This window comes from Anser anser (genome assembly GCF_964211835.1).
Source record: "Anser anser genome assembly, chromosome: 21".
NCBI classification, from domain to species: Eukaryota; Metazoa; Chordata; class Aves; order Anseriformes; family Anatidae; genus Anser; species Anser anser.
Genome location: NC_139742.1, coordinates 8,589,381 through 8,610,855, shown reverse-complemented (window position 1 = coordinate 8,610,855; position 21,475 = coordinate 8,589,381). Strand labels below are relative to the sequence as shown.

At 38.3% G+C, this 21,475-nt stretch overlaps 2 protein-coding genes and 1 long non-coding RNA gene across 5 annotated transcripts in view; 2 read left to right on the top strand and 1 right to left on the bottom strand.

Moving 5' to 3' along the window:
• Positions 1 to 268: 268 nt before the first annotated feature.
• On the top strand, positions 269 to 3,132 carry SURF6 (surfeit 6). The gene is made up of 4 exons (XM_083807510.1): positions 269 to 447; positions 885 to 1,091; positions 1,698 to 1,789; positions 2,229 to 3,132. Exons 1-4 carry the CDS (start codon positions 354 to 356, stop codon positions 2,895 to 2,897), a joined length of 1,062 nt encoding a protein of 353 aa, XP_083663636.1. The 5' UTR covers positions 269 to 353; the 3' UTR covers positions 2,898 to 3,132.
• Positions 3,133 to 3,288: 156 nt separating this feature from the next.
• Positions 3,289 to 21,475, top strand: part of CCDC180 (coiled-coil domain containing 180) — a 24,384-nt gene continuing 6,197 nt past the window's right edge. The window contains exons 1-30 of one of the 2 annotated variants that reach the window (XM_083807509.1): positions 3,289 to 3,567; positions 4,116 to 4,300; positions 5,293 to 5,375; positions 5,912 to 6,021; positions 6,118 to 6,246; positions 6,414 to 6,524; positions 7,508 to 7,603; positions 7,860 to 8,023; positions 8,209 to 8,328; positions 9,009 to 9,088; positions 9,773 to 9,861; positions 10,570 to 10,692; positions 10,941 to 11,114; positions 11,369 to 11,484; positions 12,228 to 12,354; positions 12,589 to 12,628; positions 12,736 to 12,974; positions 13,533 to 13,750; positions 14,382 to 14,557; positions 15,548 to 15,728; positions 16,251 to 16,397; positions 16,671 to 16,815; positions 17,036 to 17,152; positions 17,561 to 17,659; positions 18,296 to 18,409; positions 18,951 to 19,150; positions 19,364 to 19,443; positions 20,249 to 20,378; positions 20,938 to 21,012; positions 21,302 to 21,368. In XM_083807509.1, the coding sequence (XP_083663635.1) occupies positions 3,499 to 3,567; positions 4,116 to 4,300; positions 5,293 to 5,375; positions 5,912 to 6,021; positions 6,118 to 6,246; positions 6,414 to 6,524; positions 7,508 to 7,603; positions 7,860 to 8,023; positions 8,209 to 8,328; positions 9,009 to 9,088; positions 9,773 to 9,861; positions 10,570 to 10,692; positions 10,941 to 11,114; positions 11,369 to 11,484; positions 12,228 to 12,354; positions 12,589 to 12,628; positions 12,736 to 12,974; positions 13,533 to 13,750; positions 14,382 to 14,557; positions 15,548 to 15,728; positions 16,251 to 16,397; positions 16,671 to 16,815; positions 17,036 to 17,152; positions 17,561 to 17,659; positions 18,296 to 18,409; positions 18,951 to 19,150; positions 19,364 to 19,443; positions 20,249 to 20,378; positions 20,938 to 21,012; positions 21,302 to 21,368 (3,804 nt within the window). In that variant the 5' untranslated portion in view covers positions 3,289 to 3,498. Of the gene's footprint in view, positions 3,568 to 4,115; positions 4,301 to 5,292; positions 5,376 to 5,911; positions 6,022 to 6,117; positions 6,247 to 6,413; positions 6,525 to 7,507; positions 7,604 to 7,859; positions 8,024 to 8,208; positions 8,362 to 9,008; positions 9,089 to 9,772; positions 9,862 to 10,569; positions 10,693 to 10,940; positions 11,115 to 11,368; positions 11,485 to 12,227; positions 12,355 to 12,588; positions 12,629 to 12,735; positions 12,975 to 13,532; positions 13,751 to 14,381; positions 14,558 to 15,547; positions 15,729 to 16,250; positions 16,398 to 16,670; positions 16,816 to 17,035; positions 17,153 to 17,560; positions 17,660 to 18,295; positions 18,410 to 18,950; positions 19,151 to 19,363; positions 19,444 to 20,248; positions 20,379 to 20,937; positions 21,013 to 21,301; positions 21,369 to 21,475 lie in introns of both variants that reach the window. The other variant, XM_083807508.1, reaches the window with a different exon arrangement.
• Positions 14,564 to 21,475, bottom strand: part of LOC310884941 — a 20,174-nt gene continuing 13,262 nt past the window's right edge. Inside the window, exon 3 of one of the 2 annotated variants that reach the window (XR_014574474.1) lies at positions 14,564 to 14,872. This is a non-coding gene — a long non-coding RNA (uncharacterized lncRNA). Of the gene's footprint in view, positions 14,873 to 20,253; positions 20,351 to 21,475 lie in introns of those variants that run through there. The other variant, XR_014574475.1, reaches the window with a different exon arrangement.

The following is a 21,475-nucleotide window of genomic DNA, read 5'->3' as shown; positions in this document are numbered from 1 at the left end:
CCGTCCCTGACAGAAACTTGGGCGAGCTAACGGAGGAGCAGCTTCCTGCGGCCGTTGTGCTCTGTGTGTGCCAAAACTTGGACCCAGAAGGGGCCCAGCGGTGCCCCCCGCGCCCCAGCCCAGCTCCGGGAGGGGGCCGCCAGCCCTGGGCCTAAGGGGGACTTCGGGGGGGGGGGGGGGGCTGCGGGTAGGCCCTGAGGGCAGCCACAACCCGGAAGTGCCGCCGTTGCCGTGGCAACCGCTCCTTGCTGCCGGCACTTCCTGCTGTGCGTGGTGGCGTCACTTCCGGCGGGGCGGCAGAGGAAGGGGTACGCCGCCGGAGGTGCGGGCTGTGAGCGGCTGGCGGCGGCGGCATGGCCAGCCTGGCCGCCCAGGACTGCTACCTGCAGGGCCTGGCCAGGAAGGTCGGCGTGCGGCACAGCCCCGAGCCGCGGAAGAGGAAGTGGGGTGAGGGACGGGTGGTTTGGGAGGGACGTGGCGGCGCCGCGGGGCGGGTTGCGGGGAGCAGGGAGCAGGGCTCGGCCGTCAGGCGCTGCGCGGGCCGGGGGAGCTGGCTTGGGGCTGGGCCCTGAGCAGGACCCATGTGGTGGAGCGGGGGGGTTCTGAGCACCTGTGGTGCGCGCTGCTCTGCGAATAGGCCGTCTCCGTTCATCCTTACACGTGGTGCCTGGATGTGGGAAAACTCTTAAAGTGGTCAACAAGGATAGCTCTGTGTAAATAAATCCTAAAATACATCATTTTTCACGATTGAGATATGCCGTTACAATGCTGTACACTGGGATTGCAACTGTAATCTTCCTTAATCATAGAATCATTAAGGTTGGAAAAAACCTTCAAGATCATTTGGTCTGACCATCAGCCTTTTTTTTTTCTTTGCTTTCTAGTATCTAAGCCAGGTCAGGCAGAGAATGGTAGCAGACCGCCCAAAAAAAAGAGAAGGAAGTCCAAGAAGGAAGCCGAAAAGACAAATGCTCCTTCAGCTAAACAGGGAGCCTCTAACGCCAGTAAACTTGCTACAGGACAGAAAGCAGCTCCTCAAGCCAACAAATCATCTCCACCAGGTGTTACGCAGAACAAAAATGAGAGTTCAGGTAAGAATAGCAGAGCTGTCTGTGGTCAGGTTAAAGTTGCCTGAGCTGAAGTGGCTGCATTTCCCTTGCTTCACATGTGTATAGCTCGGAAAGCATTCAAGAAATCCAGCTGCATTGAAAGCGTTTTAGCTTATCGTGTGTGCATAAACTTGTATCGTGGCCACTGGGTGGCTCTCTAGAATTACAAGCACTTCGTAGGAATTGCAGGGGGGTTTTATATACTTGGTAGCTTCTGGGTATTATCGCATGGATACAGTCTGTATCATCCTATGCCTGCTTCCCATTATGAATCTGAAACAGCTGAATGGAGAGATGCAGTCGGCATCTTTATTTCCACGAGCCTGATATTTTTATCCCTTCTTGTTTGGGAGCTACAGGGCATGCCAAGCTACTCAGGGCTGGCAGCACTGAGTGATGGTGTAGGTAGAAAAAGGAGAATTCTAAATAAACCAATAAGGTGGACACTCTTGTTTTCATTAGACTCTGTGAATGGAAGAAAGGAAATTCCAGAGAGTTCTCACAGGTTTTTCCCATAGCCATAGAAAATAGTTTTGTTTAGCTTGTGTTGTTTTTCCAGTATTTTTATTTTCTGTCTCTTATTTTCAGGTGGCAAAAGTGAACTCGATTCCACTTCTTTTTCCACAATAAATCTCTTGCGTCAGAGACTACATGAGAAGATTAAAGAAGCTTCTGGACGAGTATGAGAACTCTAATATGTACCCTTAAGTGTGTGTGTGCAGTACGAATTCTCCTTGGGCTACCATGGCACTTGGGGATGAGGTTTAGGGTTTGAGATAATTCCATTCCTTAAGGAAGTGCCTGTGAGTGTTGCTGGGAGTACTGCTTGTATTCTGGGGTCCTGAAAAACATATGAAGAGGTAGCACTTAGCTTGGAGCAGTGCATGCCTCTGGTGATATTTGAAGAAGAAAAGGCACTAAGTCTGCAAGGAACACAGCTGTAGGATGCTCAGAGGGAGTAAAGGTTTTGAAATGCATGTACTATGTTTATTATCTCTAAAAGCTGAGCCCACAGCATCTTAAGTACTGCTTTTTTAACGAGAGGTTTGAAATACATCCCACTTCTAGCTTTGTATTGTCCCTGTAAGGCTCCTGATTCATGTCCATCCTTCTTCTTAGGATGATGCCAAAGAATTACCCCCTTCTGTTCTGGAGAAGAGGCGGCGAAGAAAGTATGAGAAGGAGAGAAAGAAGCGCCGAAGAAAGGAGTTGAAGATGAAGGCAAAAATGGAGAAGAAGCAAACTGAGGATGTACCTGTAGAGCCACAGAGCAAAAAGGAAGAGAGTACAGCTGAGATTGTCTTTAACAGGGTTGAAGTCCATGAAGAGAATGATTTAAGCAAGGTCCAGAAGAAGAAGGAGAAGAGGAAAAGAGTGAAAGGTAAAATCACTCCCCTGACAGGCAGAAACTACAAGCAGCTGCTGACCAGGCTGGAGGCTAGGAAGAATAAGTTGGAGGAGCTCAAGGATAAGGACCAGAAGAAAGCTCAGGAGCTAGAGAACAAGATGAAATGGACAAACCTTCTCTATAAGGCGGAAGGAGTCAAGATTCACGACGATGAGGAGCGTCTGAAGGAAGCTCTGAAGCGTAAGGAGAAGCGCAAAGCACAACGCCAAAAGCAGTGGGAGAAGCGGACAGAAAAAGTGGCAGAAAGAATGCAAGAACGGCAGGAAAAGCGCCGCAAGAACATTCAGAAGAAGAAGAAAGAGAAGATAGAGCACAAAAAAGCCAAGGCCCGGAAGAAAGGCCGCATTCTGCCAGAGGACTTGAAAAAAGCTGGCCTGTAGTGGGCGAGAGGCAGCTAGCGCTTGCAGCCTGGCCATGGGAGTCGTGATGAAGGGCTGCTTGTGGGGTTTTCATAACGAACTTTTGCAGAATGGTTTTGGTGTGTCTGCCTGACGCTGGTTGCGCTGCGGGTGCCCAAACCAGAGCTGGGGTCTGGAGGAGGCGGTGTCTGAGGAACCAGCCTGCGTGCCAGTCGGTGCCGTGGCTACCCGAGTCAAATAAAAACAAACAAACAAACTCGTGTGTGTCTGTTAATTAGTTGTCCTGTCCTGCGGAGACACTTTCAGATTGGGTTCGATTACATTATTTTCCTGAAGGAGACGCGTCAGCCTCCCTTCCCTCTCGGGAGAGGCGCCCTGTGAGGGGCTGCGGCCTGCTCCTGACTGGGCTGGCGGCCATGTTGCTGTGCTGCCATGGCGACGGGGCCTGCCGCTCCTTCCCTCCTACCGCCAGTGCACGGAGCGGCCGGGGAAGGAGCAAGGAGCCGCTGGGCTGCTCCATGAGCACAGGCTGGAGCTGTGGCACAGGCAGGTGGATCCGCTGCCGGGAGCGCTGAGGCCCAGAGGGTCGCTCTCCTCCCCGCTAAATCCGAGCGCTGGCCCCATGCAGCCGGTGGGGGCTGCGCGCCTCGTTCCCCGAGGTGAAGTCTACACGCAGATCTTTGAAGATCAGGTAAAGAACAGCAAAAGAAAAGAGACAGGCAAGATCTGAGTGTTCTCTTGCTCGGTTTGTTGGTTTCTAAAGTGTTGGTGGGGAACCGAAGGTGAACGTCAGCCTTGCTGGTTTTGTTTGCTTTAGCAGAAAATAGTTGTTGTCTTCAGCACGTCCTTCCTGGTGCATCTGAGTGTTCGTGTGTCTTCACTGGATATCAGGACATATTAAATAAAGGCAGAATCATAATCATAACACAACATTAAAAGACAAGGCCTAGTAAGCCAGATGGGTTTTTCTGACTCTGTTATTGACTTTCCTTTTAACCATTCCCCAGCCACACAACTCAGTTTGCTCCAATTTTCCCCTGAGAGGGACAGGATTTTTTTTTTCTCATTTTGAAAATAGTATCGGATGAAAAATTTTATGCTTGTGCTAAATAGCATTTATTATTTTAACATTCTCTTCTGCCACCTTTGCTCCACTGCTTTTATCAATTATTTTCTTGTTATTCTCTGCTCAGTAGGTTTGGAAAGAATTCTAACTGTTTTGATTATGGTTTTTTGAAGGTTCAATTAGTACGTTCTTTGGATGAAGCAAGGAGGAAGGCTGGGGGTTCTATAAAGAGCAAAAGCGTCTCTCTGGTTAGGGATTCAGAAACTTCTACTGATGCAGGGCCGTTACCGTGTAACCAGCAGAAGGGGGCTGGAGGAGTGCCCTACAAAGACTTCACAGAAAAGCCATCACCATGCAGGTATAGAACAGAAGCAGACATACCTGATTGTGTGACTGTAGGCATGAAGTTTTAAGATTCGCCCTGAGAACTAGATGTTTCCTAATTCTTGGTCACAGCACTAACTGCTTGTAATATCTTGTCTCCTTTCTGCCAGTTGTAAAATGAATTTTCTGAGTTTCTGCCTGTTAAAATGCAAATTAGCACGCTAGTATTTGTAATGGCCTACATATTGTATGGCTTTTCTTTTTAAAAGCTATTTTACAGGTTTTTTGTTCAAATCAATCTAGATATAAGCCCATATATATTATTATACTGTATATCTGATACAGCCAATTACATATTATTGAACTCTATTTTTAAGCTATGTTAATGGCTTACATGATTACACTGTAAAGATCCCGTAATGATATTCTTCCTGTTAAGCAGATTCTTTTCCTGTATGTTTGAATAGTTTTCCGAAATTTAGTTGGCCTGAATCGCACTTTAGTGGAATTCCTACTGCCATTTAATAATGCTCTGCTCTGAGCTGCATTTATAAGCAGAAAAATAAATGAGTGCCTCCTTCCTTTTCACCCTAACTCTTCTGCTGAATAATGACACCTTTATTCCCACTTCTGTCAAGAAGCGCAGTGCCCTAACCGATAGGAAGATCAGTGGGCAGATAAAGTCTGTTTCTACATTTCTTGCTATTTCTTACATAACAGTTTGTATATATTATACCTTTTAGAGATAACATATATGTCCTTGTAGTTTACAAATCTACCATTTATTGCTCTTATGCCAACACATCAGATCTGATGTTGTGATGAACCGAGGATTAATGATTACTTGGTCCAAATCATTTGAGAAGCAGCAACATTAATTCTTCAAACTGTGTTCTTTGAAGTTTGAATGGAGCTTGGAATGGAGCATTTAGGAATGTTACATTAAGATAATGGAATAGAATATTATACGAATTGCAAATCTGTACTCTTACTTAGTACAACTCCAAGTTTTATTCTCTGTTTCAGGGAAGCTACGGCGTTTCAAAAGGCTTGGAAAAGTGAAGATGTAACTGCAGCTGAGGAAGTCAGAGCCCTACCTGATTTTGTTGGTAAAATTTGTTTTCCTTAATGTCAGATATTTTAATTTGCATTTTTAGGAGCCACTATACATATAGTGATTTGAGCTGAATAAGGTAAAAAATCCATCTCAGAAATGACCTGACATCTTTTCAATGATTTGTATGTAATTTTGAAGACAAAGAGTCTACTCACAAAAAAAAAAATAAGTGAAACTGTCAATCAATCACAATTATGTTTAGAAGGTACATTGTAGTTATGATATAAGCAGATTTATTTCTTGGAAATTGCAATTTTTTGCATCATACCTGAACTTGGTTCATGGCTTCTATGCTTTTATCCTTCTGAAACCCACAAATCAATAAAGTCAAAGGAAACTTAGGAATATGCTGTATTACTTTTAACCTAGATTTGCATAGATTTCCCTTCCTATGAAGAGCTTTCAGACATGGTAATTGCTGCACAAACTGTAGAGGTCAAAGTGTTGATTTAGTGATTTATTGTGTATGCATTGAGTTTTTTGCAGCAACAGTTTTCAACTTCATCTTCGTAATTTCTTTCTTGACAGTTCCCGAGGAAACCAGGAGCAATATCTTGGAACTCCTGTCAGAACGCAGGCAAGGCCATCATGATGAAGCAGTAACCTTAATGTATCATGAGCTTGCTTGCATTGCCAGGGTAAGACAAGATTTTGCAATCCAGACTGTCTAGAATACTATACTAAAGTCCAGGGGTAATGTTCAAAAGATGAGACTGACTTCCTTACTTTTTTAGGAAACAGAACCCATGATTTTGGAGCCTGGAAAATTGTTTTTGACAAAACTGATGGAATCTGATAGAAAAATTGAAATTCTGTTTACAAAGATTGAGCTTGACGCTACTGTCGAAGGCTTCCCGATTGAAGTAAGGCAGCTCTTGCCATTATCTCATCTTCAGTTAGTTATACCTGTTGTCTGCTGTCTACTTGGTCAGTGTAACATGCCTTCCTATGTCTTGCTGTAGTTTTAAGATAAGAAAGCATTTTTCACATTTAGTTTTTCAGTGAGATTGAGAGTAAATCCTTCTTGCAGGGTTTGGAAGAACTGTGGACTACCATTCAGCAGGAATCCTTGGCCAGAAAGAAGTGCGTAAGGGAATTGGATGAAACCCTAAAAAAGGTTGAATGGAGTCGAACTGACAAAGTGAGATGTAGTTTTAATAGCTGTGAACTAAGCATAAGATTATCATTTGTTTATAATACTGGACATAAAGCAAAGAGTAGCTTATTTCCACAGGAGTCAAGGATGTCCGCCAGGTTCTGATGTATAGGCGATTACTGCCTTTTTAACAATATGTCATTCTCTCAATATTCAGGAAAAGATCATTCTTTTCCAGTTACAAAGTGTTTTTCTTCCACAAATACCTGCAGTAAAGATGCAAGGAATGTCTGAGTTGCTTTTGTGCTTCTGCAGGGTTATTTAGGTTGAATTGTCGTCTGGCTTAATGTTATTTTGCTGGGATTCTATTCTGAAGGTGAGAATGTGCACGTAATTTTAGTTTGGGTAAGCTGCATTTCAGTAACAGAGATGATAGAGTTAGGTAAGCTTCAGCCTGAGCAATAAAAGTAACTGGACGTTACAGTACACATCTGGATACATTAATGGCTAGTCCATAAGAAAGTCCTTACTGCTTTGTCCTGGTAGGCAAACAAAAGTTGTCTGCTCTACCTTTGTCAGTTTGTCCTCTCTTGTAATGTAGATATGTTGAATAGGTCCAACAGTAACTTTTGTGTTTGATTAGTTGTGAAAAATACTGGAGATGATCAGGTTTCATAAATTTCTTGTCTGCTTAAAATAAGCATTGGTGAATTCACTACAGATGTCAGAAGGGAAGTTGTTTTATTTATTTGTTTCAAATTCAGTTTGCAGCCTCTCTGCAGAGCTCTCAAGAATCAGAGATAATAGAGAAATCAGTCAAGTAGTAAAAAAAAATGTATTTTAAAAAATTATTTTTATGAATCAGTGTCTAATAAATTAAAATCAATGTTAATATTCACTTCCCAAAATATCAGCCAACTGAAGTTATTTCCAGGAAAAAAATTTCACTGGTATAATTGAAATGTCAGTTCCCTAAGGTAAGCAATTACAGACTGTGTGTGTGTGTTCTTTATTGTTTCATTGTGCAGATAACAGATGTACTAAGGAAGTACACTGTGATGCTGGAGGAAATTTCCTTCTTCTTATCAGCTGATATTCACAGGTTCATGAACAATGAGGCCATGGTAAGTCTTTTTATACTGAGAGTCAGTTTTACCTGTAAGAAGACAGCCATCTGAAATATACCTGAGAGTCCTTTTATTTCCTCATTTTCAAACTGAAATTCATCATTTCTACCAATCAATTACTGCCTTATAGGAGAGTGTTTTCTATTTTGCAGGGTATTCTTTGTCATTTGTATTTTTTTCCTTAGTTTGACACTGAGCTGGCAATTTTTTTCCTGTCACATGCTGCTTTTTAATATTTTTTTTTAATACACAGCTGATTAACAGAGCGCTGTTGGCTAACCAGAGGGCAATTTCCAAGCTGTTCTTTAATCTAATGAAATCAGAGATGAAAAGGGAATTATCACTTCGATTGAAATGGCAAGACAGAGTCAAGAACTGGAAGCTCGCACAAAAGAACTATATAGTTCAGAGTTTCAGGTATGAAATTTTACAACAGATTATATTTTTTAGTATGAACAACACAAAATGGGTAGTGTTCATTTGTGTTTTCTATAGAAAGTAGTATTTTACTACTTTTCTCTTATAAAAAAAAAAGAATTTAGCTTTTTTTTTTTAATTTTTCCAAACAGATATTTACTTAACCGTGTTCTTCCACCCTACAGAGAATTTATGGTAAATGAAGAAATACAGAATCCCCCAGCCGTGAAAACAGAAATGGAAACTATGATAAATGGACAGATTTTACTTAATGAAAAGAGACTGGAAATTCTGCAGCACCTTGTGTATGACAGAAGAGAGTACACTAACAACGAAAAGTAGAGTTCTTGGTAGAGTTAATAAGGGAGCTCCACTACAGAATGAACTTTGCTCCATTTCAGTGCACAATTGTACAACACAGCAGTAAGGCAGGGCCTAAACTTCTGTAAAGCTCTTTTTAATGGAAAAAAAAAAAAATGTATGTTTGGTTTCCAGTGCACCTGTTACAATAATAGAAGGCTATCAAGGGCTTGAAATGCAGAAACACAGTAAACCTTACTGACACTTCAAACCTAGTAGAAAGTGACAAAGAAGGATGGGTGGATACGTAAAAATTGGTGGCATTGTCACATAATTTCTCAGTGAGAGTTTAACTTGTATAATTATGAAGAAAGGAGCGTTGAAAGAAATCTCACACTGCTACTTTTGAATTCTGTCTAATCTGACAAAAATAAGATGGTTTGGGTGCAACACGTTGCAATATTACTATTTTCAAACAGTTTTTCTACTATAATGTATGTAGCAACTAGGTACATCCAGTTCCTTGTCAGTAAACAGCGGTCTTGAAAAGCAGCAGCCATCTTGTTTTATTTTCATTGCTGATATGGCTGCAAAGGAAATAGAGCAGTCTGGTTACTCTGATTCATAGTTTTAACTGACTAGGTTATATTTGAAGAGATCTGATTCTTGTTTCCTCTTTCAATAGCGATTTGTTGCCTCCAGCGTGCACACAAGCTGAAGTTAATGAATGGTACAAATCTTTGGTGAATTTAAACAAAAGTATGGGTAAGTTGGGAAATCGCAAATCACAAAAACAGTCTGGAATTCAAGCAGTTCTTTCTTTTTTCCCCAACAGTAATGAGTCAGACTGGTGGTTTGAAAGTATCTTTGGAATATTCTTTGTTCCCTGTTTTCCCATGTACCTAAGTTGCTTTGAGCTAGCAATGTGACCCCAGTAAGATGTCTGTTGCACTGCCTCCCTTTTGCCACCACAAGCATTTTTGCTTAGCGAGGTCTCGCAGGAATTGACTTGGTTAGAATAAATCTGTGGAAAAAAATGAGGTTATTTTAGTCCAGATCAGTACTCAGTCATGGAAAAATACTTCTTATCTCTTGTAGAATAAAAGGTGAAGTATATGAGATTATTCCTTTGTCTTGTAGTACGCCTTCCTTCTGTGTCTAACTTCTGCTTCACCAGAGCACGTGCCCTCTTAATGTTTGTAGTCTGTATTGTAGCAAAGATGTTGGTAGTGGCTATAAATAACTCATTGATTTTAAGCATAATGATAAAAAGATTTGTAGAAATAATGTCTCATTTTACTGACTGATAATATCATACCAGTCTGAAGACACTACTGGGGCACACTGGCTGTGCTGAGGCTCAGCACAGGTCCTCCTTCGTGTTTCCATTTCACGCTGCACTGAGAAATAATGACATTTTTACAGTGGTTTCTTTTCCATATCCTTCAGATGCCCACAATAGGCAGTGTATGATGAAAATTCGTACCCAGCATGAGACAGTGCAGCAAAAATGTTTGGCAGAAGTGCAGTTATACAAGGTCAGTATCATAGCTTTGTGAATTCTTGGAAGGATTCTTTGTAATAGTATACAATGTGTTGTTGCAATACTATGGGCTTGAGGATCCAGCAAATGTTGAGATAACTTAAATTAGTTCTACCCTCTAGAAAACCTATTGTCCGTTTTGTTTCACAGTACCTTGTGGTATTTGTACTGGACATGTGTAAAAGCAATAACAACTGCCAGTAATGAAAGAAATGCTGTCCCTCGTTTAGGTAGAGGACTCAGGGTCAGAACCCTCACCCTTTTCCTGAATCTGTCTTATGAAGAAGAAATTTCTCCTCTCTGCTAAGTTTATCTTTGTCCAAATAAAATTGTACTGCTTACTACCAGAATATGATATCTGAGTGTTGAATCTTTCTCTGTGAAACATTTTGAGAAACCTGGTTAGTGAAGCTACCTGAGGTACAAACAATTTTAGTATGCATTCATTTTCTAAAGCTGATTTACTGTTAATGAAGTACAACAGGGAACCATCAACCTGCTAACAAGATGAATATAGCAACTCCTCAGATTACACATGAATAGTATAGGTTCAACTTAAAGTGACATTATTGGATGCTATTTTTGGAGCTATCTATTCACAAGAAATGAAGAAATACTAAGTTTAACCATACTCTCTAAAAGTCGCACGATATTTTATGTTAGATTATATGCATGTCAATAGCTTAACTTTCTTTTCTTTCAGAATAAACTGTTGAATCTGAATGTTTGCACACAAAAGGAGGCTGAAGAAACTGTGAATTCTGACTTACTTCAGTGGACTGAGAAACTACAACGTCAGTTTGAAGAAGAACTGAAGAATATGGATGTATGTTTATTACATCTATTTTTATTGCTGTTTGGGAATGTTCTGTTCTTCATGTGCTACTGCCTGAAATGCTATGTGCATCTTAGGCTATTGATGTCATACTAGAAAGAGGTCTGTAGTGTGATTGAATACCTATCCCGTACATAAAACAAGTTTGATGTGATTCAAGAAGAAGAGTTCGTAAGTGCAACTTCCAGCAAACAGTTTAACAGTAACCAGTTCACTTAAATCGTTGTTTTTTTTTTAAGGGAGAGTTTGAGGAGCTGGCTAAACGGAATGAGCAGAACTGTAGAGACCTGTACAGCTATTTTCAAGAGGCCAGTAGTCTCTGGGATGTCCATCAACTCAAACTGTCCGAGCAGGAAGGTGAACTTCAGAAGAAACTAGATGAATGCAGACAGAAACAGAATAAATTAATACAGGTATAAATATAAAATAAGAACGTAGTATAATTTAAGGAAAGGACTTCTTAACGCAAAGAAGCCTTTGGAATTCAAAACATCTGGTATAAAAACGTAATCATTAACATTTATGCTGGATTTTCTACGTTAGTTTAATTCTGTCCAGTACATTTTTGGATACATGGTTGAAATTAATTATTTGAATCCTAAATAGTTATGAAGCTTTTTAATAATTACTGAATCATTTCTACTGGGTTCTTTTTATGTGGTCTTAGATGATGGAAAATAATCTGGATATAATTCTGGATAAAATGAGAACAGCGAGCTCTGAAAAAAAGCTGAAGAAATATTTGGAGAATGCCCTTTCTTCTTTGGATGACATTAGAGCTAGGTATGAATTTTGTAGTGCAAACTTAGCAAGTAAAGCGTATTTGAAATTTGTTTGTATTTAGGTCATATTCATGCTCTAGTGTGAAGGAAAACACTGCTCCTTACTTCTTGCAAGGATGTAAAATAAAATAATTTCTATATTGAACAAAGTTAAGGCAAACAATAACTACGCTTTAGAAGCAGAAGTAAGGAAAACCCAACAAATATTGATGCTGTTTTAAAAATATGCTGAATCAGTATTGGTATGTAGTATACCATGTCATTCATGCCAATACGATCGTTATTCATTCAGAAGGTAGAAGCAGTAGTTCAGATTCTTGAATTGTGGGGATCACAAAGTTTATCCGTGCCATCAGCTGTGCTTTGGGCTCACAGATTTGACCTCTTTCAAAAGGTAAGGAATAGAAGTTACTAATAATTCTCAGATAGCCGAAGTCTTTTGGTAATCTTTATGTTATGTTTCTTGAATGGTTTCCCATCCAAAATGAAAGTTCTGAAAGACTTTATTGTAAATATTTCTTAACTTTTGCTCATTTATGTATTTATAATGAACTAATCCCTACTAACAAGCCAGGTTGTGATTGTGTTCAGGCTGAATAAATACGGTAGAATAGTTTATTCTAGCCTGAAGGATTGATCATATCAATTAAAAAGTTAGATTTGGATTTAAAGACATAATAGTCATATTTCATTTTATTTCTATACATGCTTGAGTGTATTAAACAATGACTTTGAATTTCACAGGTATGAGACATTCAACAAAGTTCTGGTGGATAAAGTAACAGCTTACCCAGAAGCTATTTTGCAGGAATTGATTTCTTACAGTGTATCTGTCAGCAAATATTTTAATGTAAAAGAAATATTCAAACAGGTAAAAAGAAGACAAACTTCTTTTGGTTTAAAATCTTCCAAGTGTATTAATTTTTCACTTTGGTGAAATTTTACATCAGCTTTAAAACATGTATTACATAAATTGAAACATTGCTTTGGCCATAGGACCAAACTGCTTTTATATCAATGAAATAGATATATTTTGAGAAGGAATCTGAGTTCCTTACAAGCAAGCAAATCCTTAATTTTTTTTTATTGTTCTCATTGCTTTTAGAACTTGGAAGGAAAGATAGACTCCACGTTTCAAGGACAAGGTAATTCCTCGATGGTACAAATAACTTCTTTTTTTGTTTGTTTGTTTTTAATCTGTGTTTCTTTGGATTATGACCAGTAAAACTTTGCTTTAACTGGAAATAATTAGTTGAGGTTCTGGAAGCTGAAAGTCTGGTGGAGCAACAAGCTGAGAGTATTGTGCAAGAAAATGAAGAAAATCAGAAGATGGATAGCTCTCAACAACAAAATGAAGAAACAAACATAGCTGAGAACGAGGAGATCTTTGCATGGGAAACTAAAGAAACAGAGAAACAAGAAGATGGGGAGAGTATTTTTCAAGAGAGTGATGAAACTGATGATACAGAACAGGGGGTAATCTTTTCACAGGTAAGGGAACAAGAAAATGAGTACTTTTGAAAGTGATGGAAGTTTTGCACAACATCATGGCAAATAAGAAGTTGTCTAGTTGCTGAGGGAAAAAAAATAAAGTAGAATAGGTTTAGTTTGTACACAGAGCACCCATTAATCTTTATTGTTTTCATTTATTTCTGGACCATCAGGATTTTAGATCCTACTAATGGGTCTACAAAACAGTTCACAAACATTCCTTATACACCACTTTTATCCTTTTTAAAAAACAAAAAATAAACCACACATTCAGCAGCTTTAGTATATGTGTCTATCTTTGTATCTAAGTATTAGTTCTTGAGGTCTCTAGTTACATGAATGCAATTTATTACCATAACAGAAACCTTTTAAAATACTGATGATTCTGTCTATTGAGACTTGCAAAAATATTCTCTGTATGAGTTTGTCCAAATTTGGAAACAACATTGTTACTAGTGTCTTTAGGAATCTTACATTAGCTTGAACACTGTGATTATGCACTTATTTTAAAATAGTTGTTTTAGAGGTAACGGTTGATGATTCCCAGTTGTTTCCTAGGATGTGTTCAAGAGCAGCGAGGTGAAAATCTCTGAAATTGCTACTGAGACTTTTTCCACTTCTAGTGGAAACATTTACACAGTTCTCGCAGTTGAAGAAGCAGAAAAGACTGACATCCGAGAGATTTATTTTACAAAGTATGAGGAAAAAGAATCACTTCCTGTGTACCTGGAACATGTACTTATCAAAGAAACCATACTTGTAGAGCTGAAGAAACGGTTAGTACAAAACTTGCATAAGTTCTTTCTTTCCCTTTAGGTAGTAAACAAATTTCAGCTGTTTGGAAGAAATGTTAGACTAAACATGCAAAAATTATCTAAATATTTTCATGTCATTCTTTTTTTAACTGATTAAAAATAAAAGACACTTTTGACAATGCTCTTTATACATTGCTCTTAGATATACTGTACAAGCATTTACCTCTTACAGAACATTCCTATTGTACAGAAATTTATTTAGTGAGTAAACATGGTACAGAAAGGCAGGTAATTTGCCCCAACTCCCTACAGAGCCGTGAAGTTAAAATATCTGGCACTCAGTGGTATGATTTCAGCTCAAAAACTCTTCTGTTCTTTTATCCTAGTTCTTCATTTTTATTTTTTTATCTCAGCCTTCATTAATGTAGAATAAGAACAGAACTTCAAAAAACATTATAAGATTTCTGACTCAGTCATATTAATATTATTTATAGTTTCTGTTGACAAAATGAGTAGTACCAGTATTGTGCAAATAGTAACGAAACCATATCTTCCTGTAGCTGGAAGTTAAATTCTTAGAGTTAATATATTTAATGCATTTTTGTTTATTACTCACTGTTCTTCACTGTAATATATATTTTTTTAATCATAGGATTCGCCACTGCTTTTTTGAACACTTGGAGAAATGGTTTGCAGAGTCCTTATCCAACTCCTGTGCCACTGTAGCTGCCAAGAAGGAGGAGCTGAATTCAGAACTTCAGCAGCATCTTCTCTTGCATCAGCGAAGGCAGGAGAATATAGAGACAAATATCTACAATGTTAGAGCTGGTACCTACTTTTTTACTCTGAGCACTACCTGCCTTCATTCAGAGATGATCATAAGTGGACAAAAATCTGTTTCAGTGTTAGGTGTCTGTAGTAGATGACAATAGGAAACAACTGAGTCTGTACTAATTCTCGGTATAATGTTACTCATATTTTTAAAAAGATTTTTCTTATCTATAGCTCATGCATATTTGTGCAATTGTGCTATTGTGAATATTCAGCAATAGCTTGATCAATGAATTGATTGTAGATGTAAAACATTGTTTACATTGTCAATACTTGTGACTGCTCGTTCATTTCATTTAGCAGGTGTTTACACTGTAACAAGAAAAAAAAAAGTATTACAGAAAACAAATGAAATGCTGAGGTTGGGCTTCTGAATACAGGAGAGGAAAGAATTACCTGTGTGAAATATTGCTGAGCAGGCACACATTGGCCCCTAATGAGAAATCTGTCTTGTATGAGGATCTGGGGGGAGAATTGATTTAAGGCAGGTTTGTTGGTCTTTAGTATATGAACTATGAAAAATCCTGGCTGTTTTTTTGAGGTTGATTTGCTCACTCTTGGTTTACCCAAATATTTTTCCAGAAGGGAGACCAAAAGTGATTTTTTTTTTCCCACAAAAATAGTAAGAACAGCAATTTCTATTAAAACCAAACAAACCACCCTTTACCTTTACTTTCGTTACAAGACTGAAAATGGAAAGATAAAGGAGATGTCAGCAGTGACCAAAAGTAAAGGAAGAAGACAAGAGCTTAGAGCAAACAAAAGGCATTTGTGATTTGAATTGAATTGATTAGGAGCTGCCAGGGACATAAGTCAAAAACAGGAGAAAAGTCAAAGAAACAGAATCAGGTCTATTTTACTAGTATTTTTAAGCTGCTTTGAGATCTGGTTCATTTTATTTTACTGCTGCTTCTGATAATAGTGGTTGTGGTACGCCATAGTAAACAGGGAATAATGACCATGTTGTAAAATTTCTTTCCTTATCAGCGGAACTATTACTTCATGAAAAGCGTCTAGAGTGCCACTGTGCAGGTGTGGTGGAAGCTCTGAACAAGGAGAGAGCTGAATTCCTCAAATTTTGCGATCAGCAAGATGACGTCATCAAAAACTTAAATTCTCGGATCCATGACATGGAATCAGTCTTCCTCAGTGCTCCTATGACTGAGAAGTAAGTGTGCCTCAGGTCTTGCTGGCTGTGAATTTCCAGAGTTAAACACTCCCGATTGCTCTCTGGGATGTTCCCGGTTCCTGGCTTGTGTTCTGAGTCTCTCTTATCTGTGTGATTATTACTCTTCAGCCTCATGAAACTTTATAAAAATGAAAATAATTTCTGTTTTCTTTCTCTATGAAGAAATTAAAATCGCTGCTGAATTTAAGACAATTTTCAAATATTTTCAAGGTGATGGCAGTCTTTAAGTAGAAAATATTTGATCTATTTAGATTTTATCTGCTTTATTGAACTTGTACAGTAATAGTAATTGACTAATTGGTTTTGAAGGGTAGTCTTCAGCTGCTTGCTGTTGTCTGCATATTCATCAAAACAATCAGCGTTCAGTGAGTTATTTTCAGAATACTAAAATATTCCCAAGTTCTCAGATTTGATTGATGTCTTTGTAACCAGCAGCTTCTGAACCATAACGTGCACTCCTCTTTCAATGCATTTTCCCTTTCTTTTATTATTGGCTGTTAGGTTAGTTTCTTTCAGCAACGGTCTGCACTCAGAGCTCCTTAATCATCTGGAAGTCATCCAGGTTTCCCTGAGGAGTTATCGGAACTATTTGGAGGAAGCTTTAGGAAAATTAAGAGATTCAAATGTGGATTTTCTCAAAGCTTGCAGGTATAGAGATTTCACTGGAGGAATGTTTATAAATAGTCATCTATTTCTGGGTATTAGCATTTGTTATATAGGCAGAACAGGAAAATTAATGTTTTTGTTACTCATCTGTTTTGCTATATGTTTGTATAAAAAAAAAAACTTAATTGTTAAGCCACAATGATCACACTGTTTTCATCACATTTGTTTCGACATCTAAGTACTGCTCAGCTAAAATACTCTTTAAGTAAAGGAAGACTCATAGTCAATTTTTTTGACTTTGCTGGTTGCTTTCAGATTATTTTGTGAAGGAGGTAATTTTTCTTCTGAGGAGGTACAGTCTTTCAGCAAGCATCTTCAGAAAGAAAGTAAGCGTATTAACTCATTTGAAAGGTTAATCATGGCTGATATGGAGAAAATGGAATCGAGCTGCTTGGAGCAGGTGTGTGCAGAGCTTCACTCTTTCAAGTTATGGATTATATTGGCATATTTAATGTGATTTATAATCTGCCTGCTCCCAGACTGGAACTATAAATACTGTTCTAGTTAAATCTGTGACAATTACATGATGGAAAAAATAAGTAGAAATGGTAAGTTCTGTTACTCAAGTTGAAAAAAGTGAAAACAAATTATCCCGTCTCTTGTTTCTGACATTTCTAAAGGCTACTGAACTTATCAACCAGGCTGAAACGAAGTTCTGTTATCTCTTTACGAATCGAGTCTTTATGGAGAAGATCAAGCGGCTTCTGACAAATCTACAGCTGCAAATCAAATCAGAGGTACAACCTGAAACATCACAGCTTTGTTCAAATGAAATTAATTTGTTCGTCTTTTATTACATTTAGGAGATTTTTGGCTGAGTTCAGAGGGGACTTAGGTAACTTTTTGTGTCAATTCACATCCATTTTCTGTCGTTATCATCCTAAACTATGGCTTTACTACAGCTGCAGCTACACTAGCACATTGTGGTCTGGCAGCACATTGAGCATGTATATTTGAATAGACAGGCATTTTTGTGTGGTGCAGTAAAGGACATGAAGTGTTGTTTTTGTGAATTATTGTTTTCAGTTCCTCCTCTGAGTACTAGTGACTGAGTGTTTTTACTAACAAGTCTAGTGGTTTCAAAGTGGAGGCTCTGAAATGCCCCTGAATGGGATTTTATGTCACCAATGTGTTTCTGGTTTTAGGTAGCAAATTCCAATTTACAGGCAGTGACATTAAAATCCTACCTGGAGAAACTCCATCAGAAGATGGATATTTGTGCTCACTCTACTGCAGATAAAGAAGTAAGTTCTAAACAGCATGAAATAGTATTAATTTGATTCACCATGCATTTTTATATATTTTTGGAAGTACCCACCAGAGACCATGTAGTCAAATTGACATGATGTGTTATAATCACAGAACAACTTTGTGACTATCTCCAAACCCAAAATAGTAAAAATGGTACACAGTCAGAAGTATGTAGAGTTATACACATGCGTATGTATTTAAAAAAGTGTTTGTGTGTGTACATGTATATAAAATTTAAATCAAAGATAAAATACAATAGCACAGAATTTATGTACCACCTTTTGGTAGCTAACCAAAAACTTGTATAATAGTAGCCGGTCACCTGCATTTAGCAGGCAGTCTTCCTATATGATACTTTAAATAAGCAACTATATTTTTGAGGTAGACTTATGTCTATACACATCGGGGGGACTGGGAGGAAAAAAGTACCATAGAATTTTTGCTCAGGGAGGTCCTGTACTTTCCTGCTTGCAAAACAAAAGCCTCAGTTTCTATACACTCTCATTGCTTCCACATATGCATAAACAAATTGGTGACAGAACAGATTCAAATGAACTTGTATGGGACTGAGTCAGCATATCTCAAATCTCAGATTTAGTAAATACCACCTGTATTAACATATCTTTCAGGCTTTGACTTCTGAAGAGTTGTATGACTTTACCAAAGTACTGTTGAAGGAACTGAAAAAGAGGAGCCAGTATCTGGATTGCCTGCTAGTCGATACAAGAAGGCCGTATGATAATGTAGGATAGTATTTTAAGTTCTCTACATTTTATTTAACTTTGAGTGATTTTTAATCTGTATATGTTTTAAAGGCTTTTCAGAATCTGCTTTGAATTTTCAAATGAAGAAAAGTATAACATTATGTCAGGATGTCTGAGACACAGTAACTTTATGTCAGTTCTTCTACAGAGCTGATTGGATCAGTCACCACTGAGATTACTAAACGTCAAAAACAGCAAAAACAAAGAGTTGATCAGTCCTTTGCAAGAGTTTATTTTCAAGGTGTAGCACTGTTCGCAGCTACATATTTCATGGGTCCAAAAGAGAAAAATTCAAATGTGTCCTAAAAATTTTGATGGAATAGGATGTTTTTGTATCGAATGTTTTTGCTTCTAAATGTCACAGAGTTGCGTAGCTGTAACATTTCTTCTAAAATTATTTTGCCTGTCGAGCAAAATAGCGTCTGTTTGCAGGATCTGCTTTCCTAACCAGCAACTACATGTAATGCTAATACTACTTGCCTGCTACAATCAATAGACTTTCATTTTCTGCCCATTTCAGGAGCACTTTACTCCTCCTGCAGCAGAGGTTACATTACAAGGTCCAATTGCTGTTGCCATTCGAACGGAGTGTCTCAGAGATGAGAAAATATTGACGATGATGGGGCTGGATCCTGTCAAGTTTCCTTTGTTAAATCCAAGCAGAATGGGAAAGTCTGCAGTTGATGATTTAGCAGTAAGGGTTATCCAGAATTTACTGGAGTGAGTATTTGTTTGCCGAATTATATTTTCCTAAATTCCAGTTAAGCAATTAGTTACCCCATGAAGGTACTTATATACTTATATTTGCACCGTTGGTTGTAAACGTAATCCTAGCAGTTGAATATTATCTCTGAAATTTAGCTGCACTTATTACCTGGTGGGAGTAGAGAACTTGTAGCAGGGTATTCAAAAGCCACTTAGCTCTTCGTTTAGTTTCAGAATTAAGTCATCCTGGAGAAAATCTTCAGACCGAAATCAGGACAGAAATGTTTTCTCACATTCATTAGGACCAGGTATGCTAGCAGTTCTTTTAATTTATTTACATTAATCTAAACTGTAGTTTCTAACATGTTACTGAGCAGGTCCAGCTTGTTCCAGGCCACTGGCTTACATGCTAGCTGTGGGAGGACTGTGCATCCTAACTTTCATCTTGGCTGTTTTTACTTTGCAATAAGATGACGATTTTTGGATCTTAACCAATGAAAGCTGCAGAAAGAGATAGTGGTTTTTTTTTTTTCTTTTTTTTTTTTTATGAAGTAGCAAAGTACCCGTATTTGTTATAGCAAAAGTAAAAAGGCAGAGAAAAGAATTAGATGTCATGAAAATATGTAGGGGATCAGGAGTTCTTTCTGTCCTATATTATCATTGACTTAAAGATGGGTGCAGAGGTAACCCCAATTGCTCCTGTCCTAATGTTCCTGTTTTCTCATCTCTCTTCCCCAGAGCTTGATTCCACCAGCTACTTCCAAAAATACTTTCCCTTCTGCATTCCAAAATTGCCCTCACAGCCAAGACTATGGATGTAGCCCACTTATTTTCCTTTTTATTCCTTGAATTAATCTTGTTTTAAGTCCCATCCCACCTACCACATATTTTATATCACAGTTGTATTGCTTATGCCTCAAAGGACGGTCTTTATCACTATCACAGCTGCTAGGGTACTTCAGTTTTGTCTGTAAGAAATGATTTTTCCTACAGTTGTCCTCTTAATGTTGTGAGGAAACATTATAAATGAGAATGCAAACTGCATATCTGTGTAAGAAAGACTTCAGTTGTCATTTATACAACGTTCTTCATCTTTTCTTATTAAATATAAAGCAATTCTTCCCACACCGAAGAATTCTCACTTAAATGTACGTGATGGAGGTCCTCAGAACTCTGCTGCTTACAGGTATGCAGCTCGTGTCCCCAAGAAGTCATCTATTAGGAAAAAGATGCCAAGAGGAAGGTAAGATGTGAAAAGAAATTTCACTTAAAATTACTCCTGTGCAGAAATTTACCTAAACTTTGTACGCTGCCTGTTCTTTGAGAAATTCTTAATGCTTATTTGTATTGGCCTTCTTTCCACCTGTGATTATAATTCGGAATCTCTTCCCTACTTATGTCCTCGTGATCAGCTCTGCATTTTATTTCAGACTTTGGATGGAAAAACATTTTTCTCCTGTTTCATTGGCTGTCGATTTGTATTGTGTATTTGTTAGAATATAGACTTTTAAATGGCTTAATTTGGGGGTCCAGTGTCTAAATAGTATATCTTCAGCTTGGTCCACAGATCGATGAAATGAGCCAGTGTAATAGTGAAAACAACAGAAAGATTTTGAAAAGCCACTGAGGAGAGAATCATGTTTTTCTTTCATCCAAAAATATTTTCATGTAATACTAGTTTTGGAGTTACATTTTCTCACATTTTTCTTCTATTTCTTATCCATCACATGACTGACTCAAAAAATTGTAGAGAGAAGCAAATGACTTGTGGATAGTTTCAAATTAATTTTTTGCCTTCTTAGCATACAGAAATACACTAGACCAGTTCTCAATGATAAGAGATACCAAATATTTGGAGAGAAGCCTCCTGAATCTGAGTAAGTCAAGTAGATCTACAGAAAGAAATTCATTGCTTGTGCTGGGGAGAGGGGGGAACCAACCAACCCTACCTATCTCTGCCCTTGACAGGGGAGGGGGTGGAACTAGATGATCTTTAAGGTTCCTTCCAACCCAAATCATTCTATGATTCAGAGTATTTGTTTGCATATGCCCCAAAAAATGTATTAAAATGCACCTGAACAAAAGATTCGAAAAACAGTAAATATTGCCAATGTGATCTTTATACACTATGATTGTCTTTTTTTATTATTACTTTTTTATTTTCAGTACTTTTAAGGGGATTATTATGAATATTCTCTGGACAGGTAATAACAACTTGCTCTGTCTTGCTGAGGTAAGAAATGTTCTTCAGTCATTTTTGCTGTTGTAGATCTACTTTGTCAGCTAAATAACTTATAACTATATTGTGATGTTTGGATGGCCATCCAAAAACTTTACTTT

Bases quoted from the DNA above. Each gene is read 5' to 3' on its own strand.
- SURF6 (XM_083807510.1), top strand. From the start codon at position 354: ATGGCCAGCCTGGCCGCCCAGGACTGCTACCTGCAGGGCCTGGCCAGG. The intron at 448-884 runs GTGAGGGACGGG...TTTGCTTTCTAG, and splicing joins GCCGCGGAAGAGGAAGTGGG to TATCTAAGCCAGGTCAGGCA. The intron at 1,092-1,697 runs GTAAGAATAGCA...TCTTATTTTCAG, and splicing joins GAACAAAAATGAGAGTTCAG to GTGGCAAAAGTGAACTCGAT.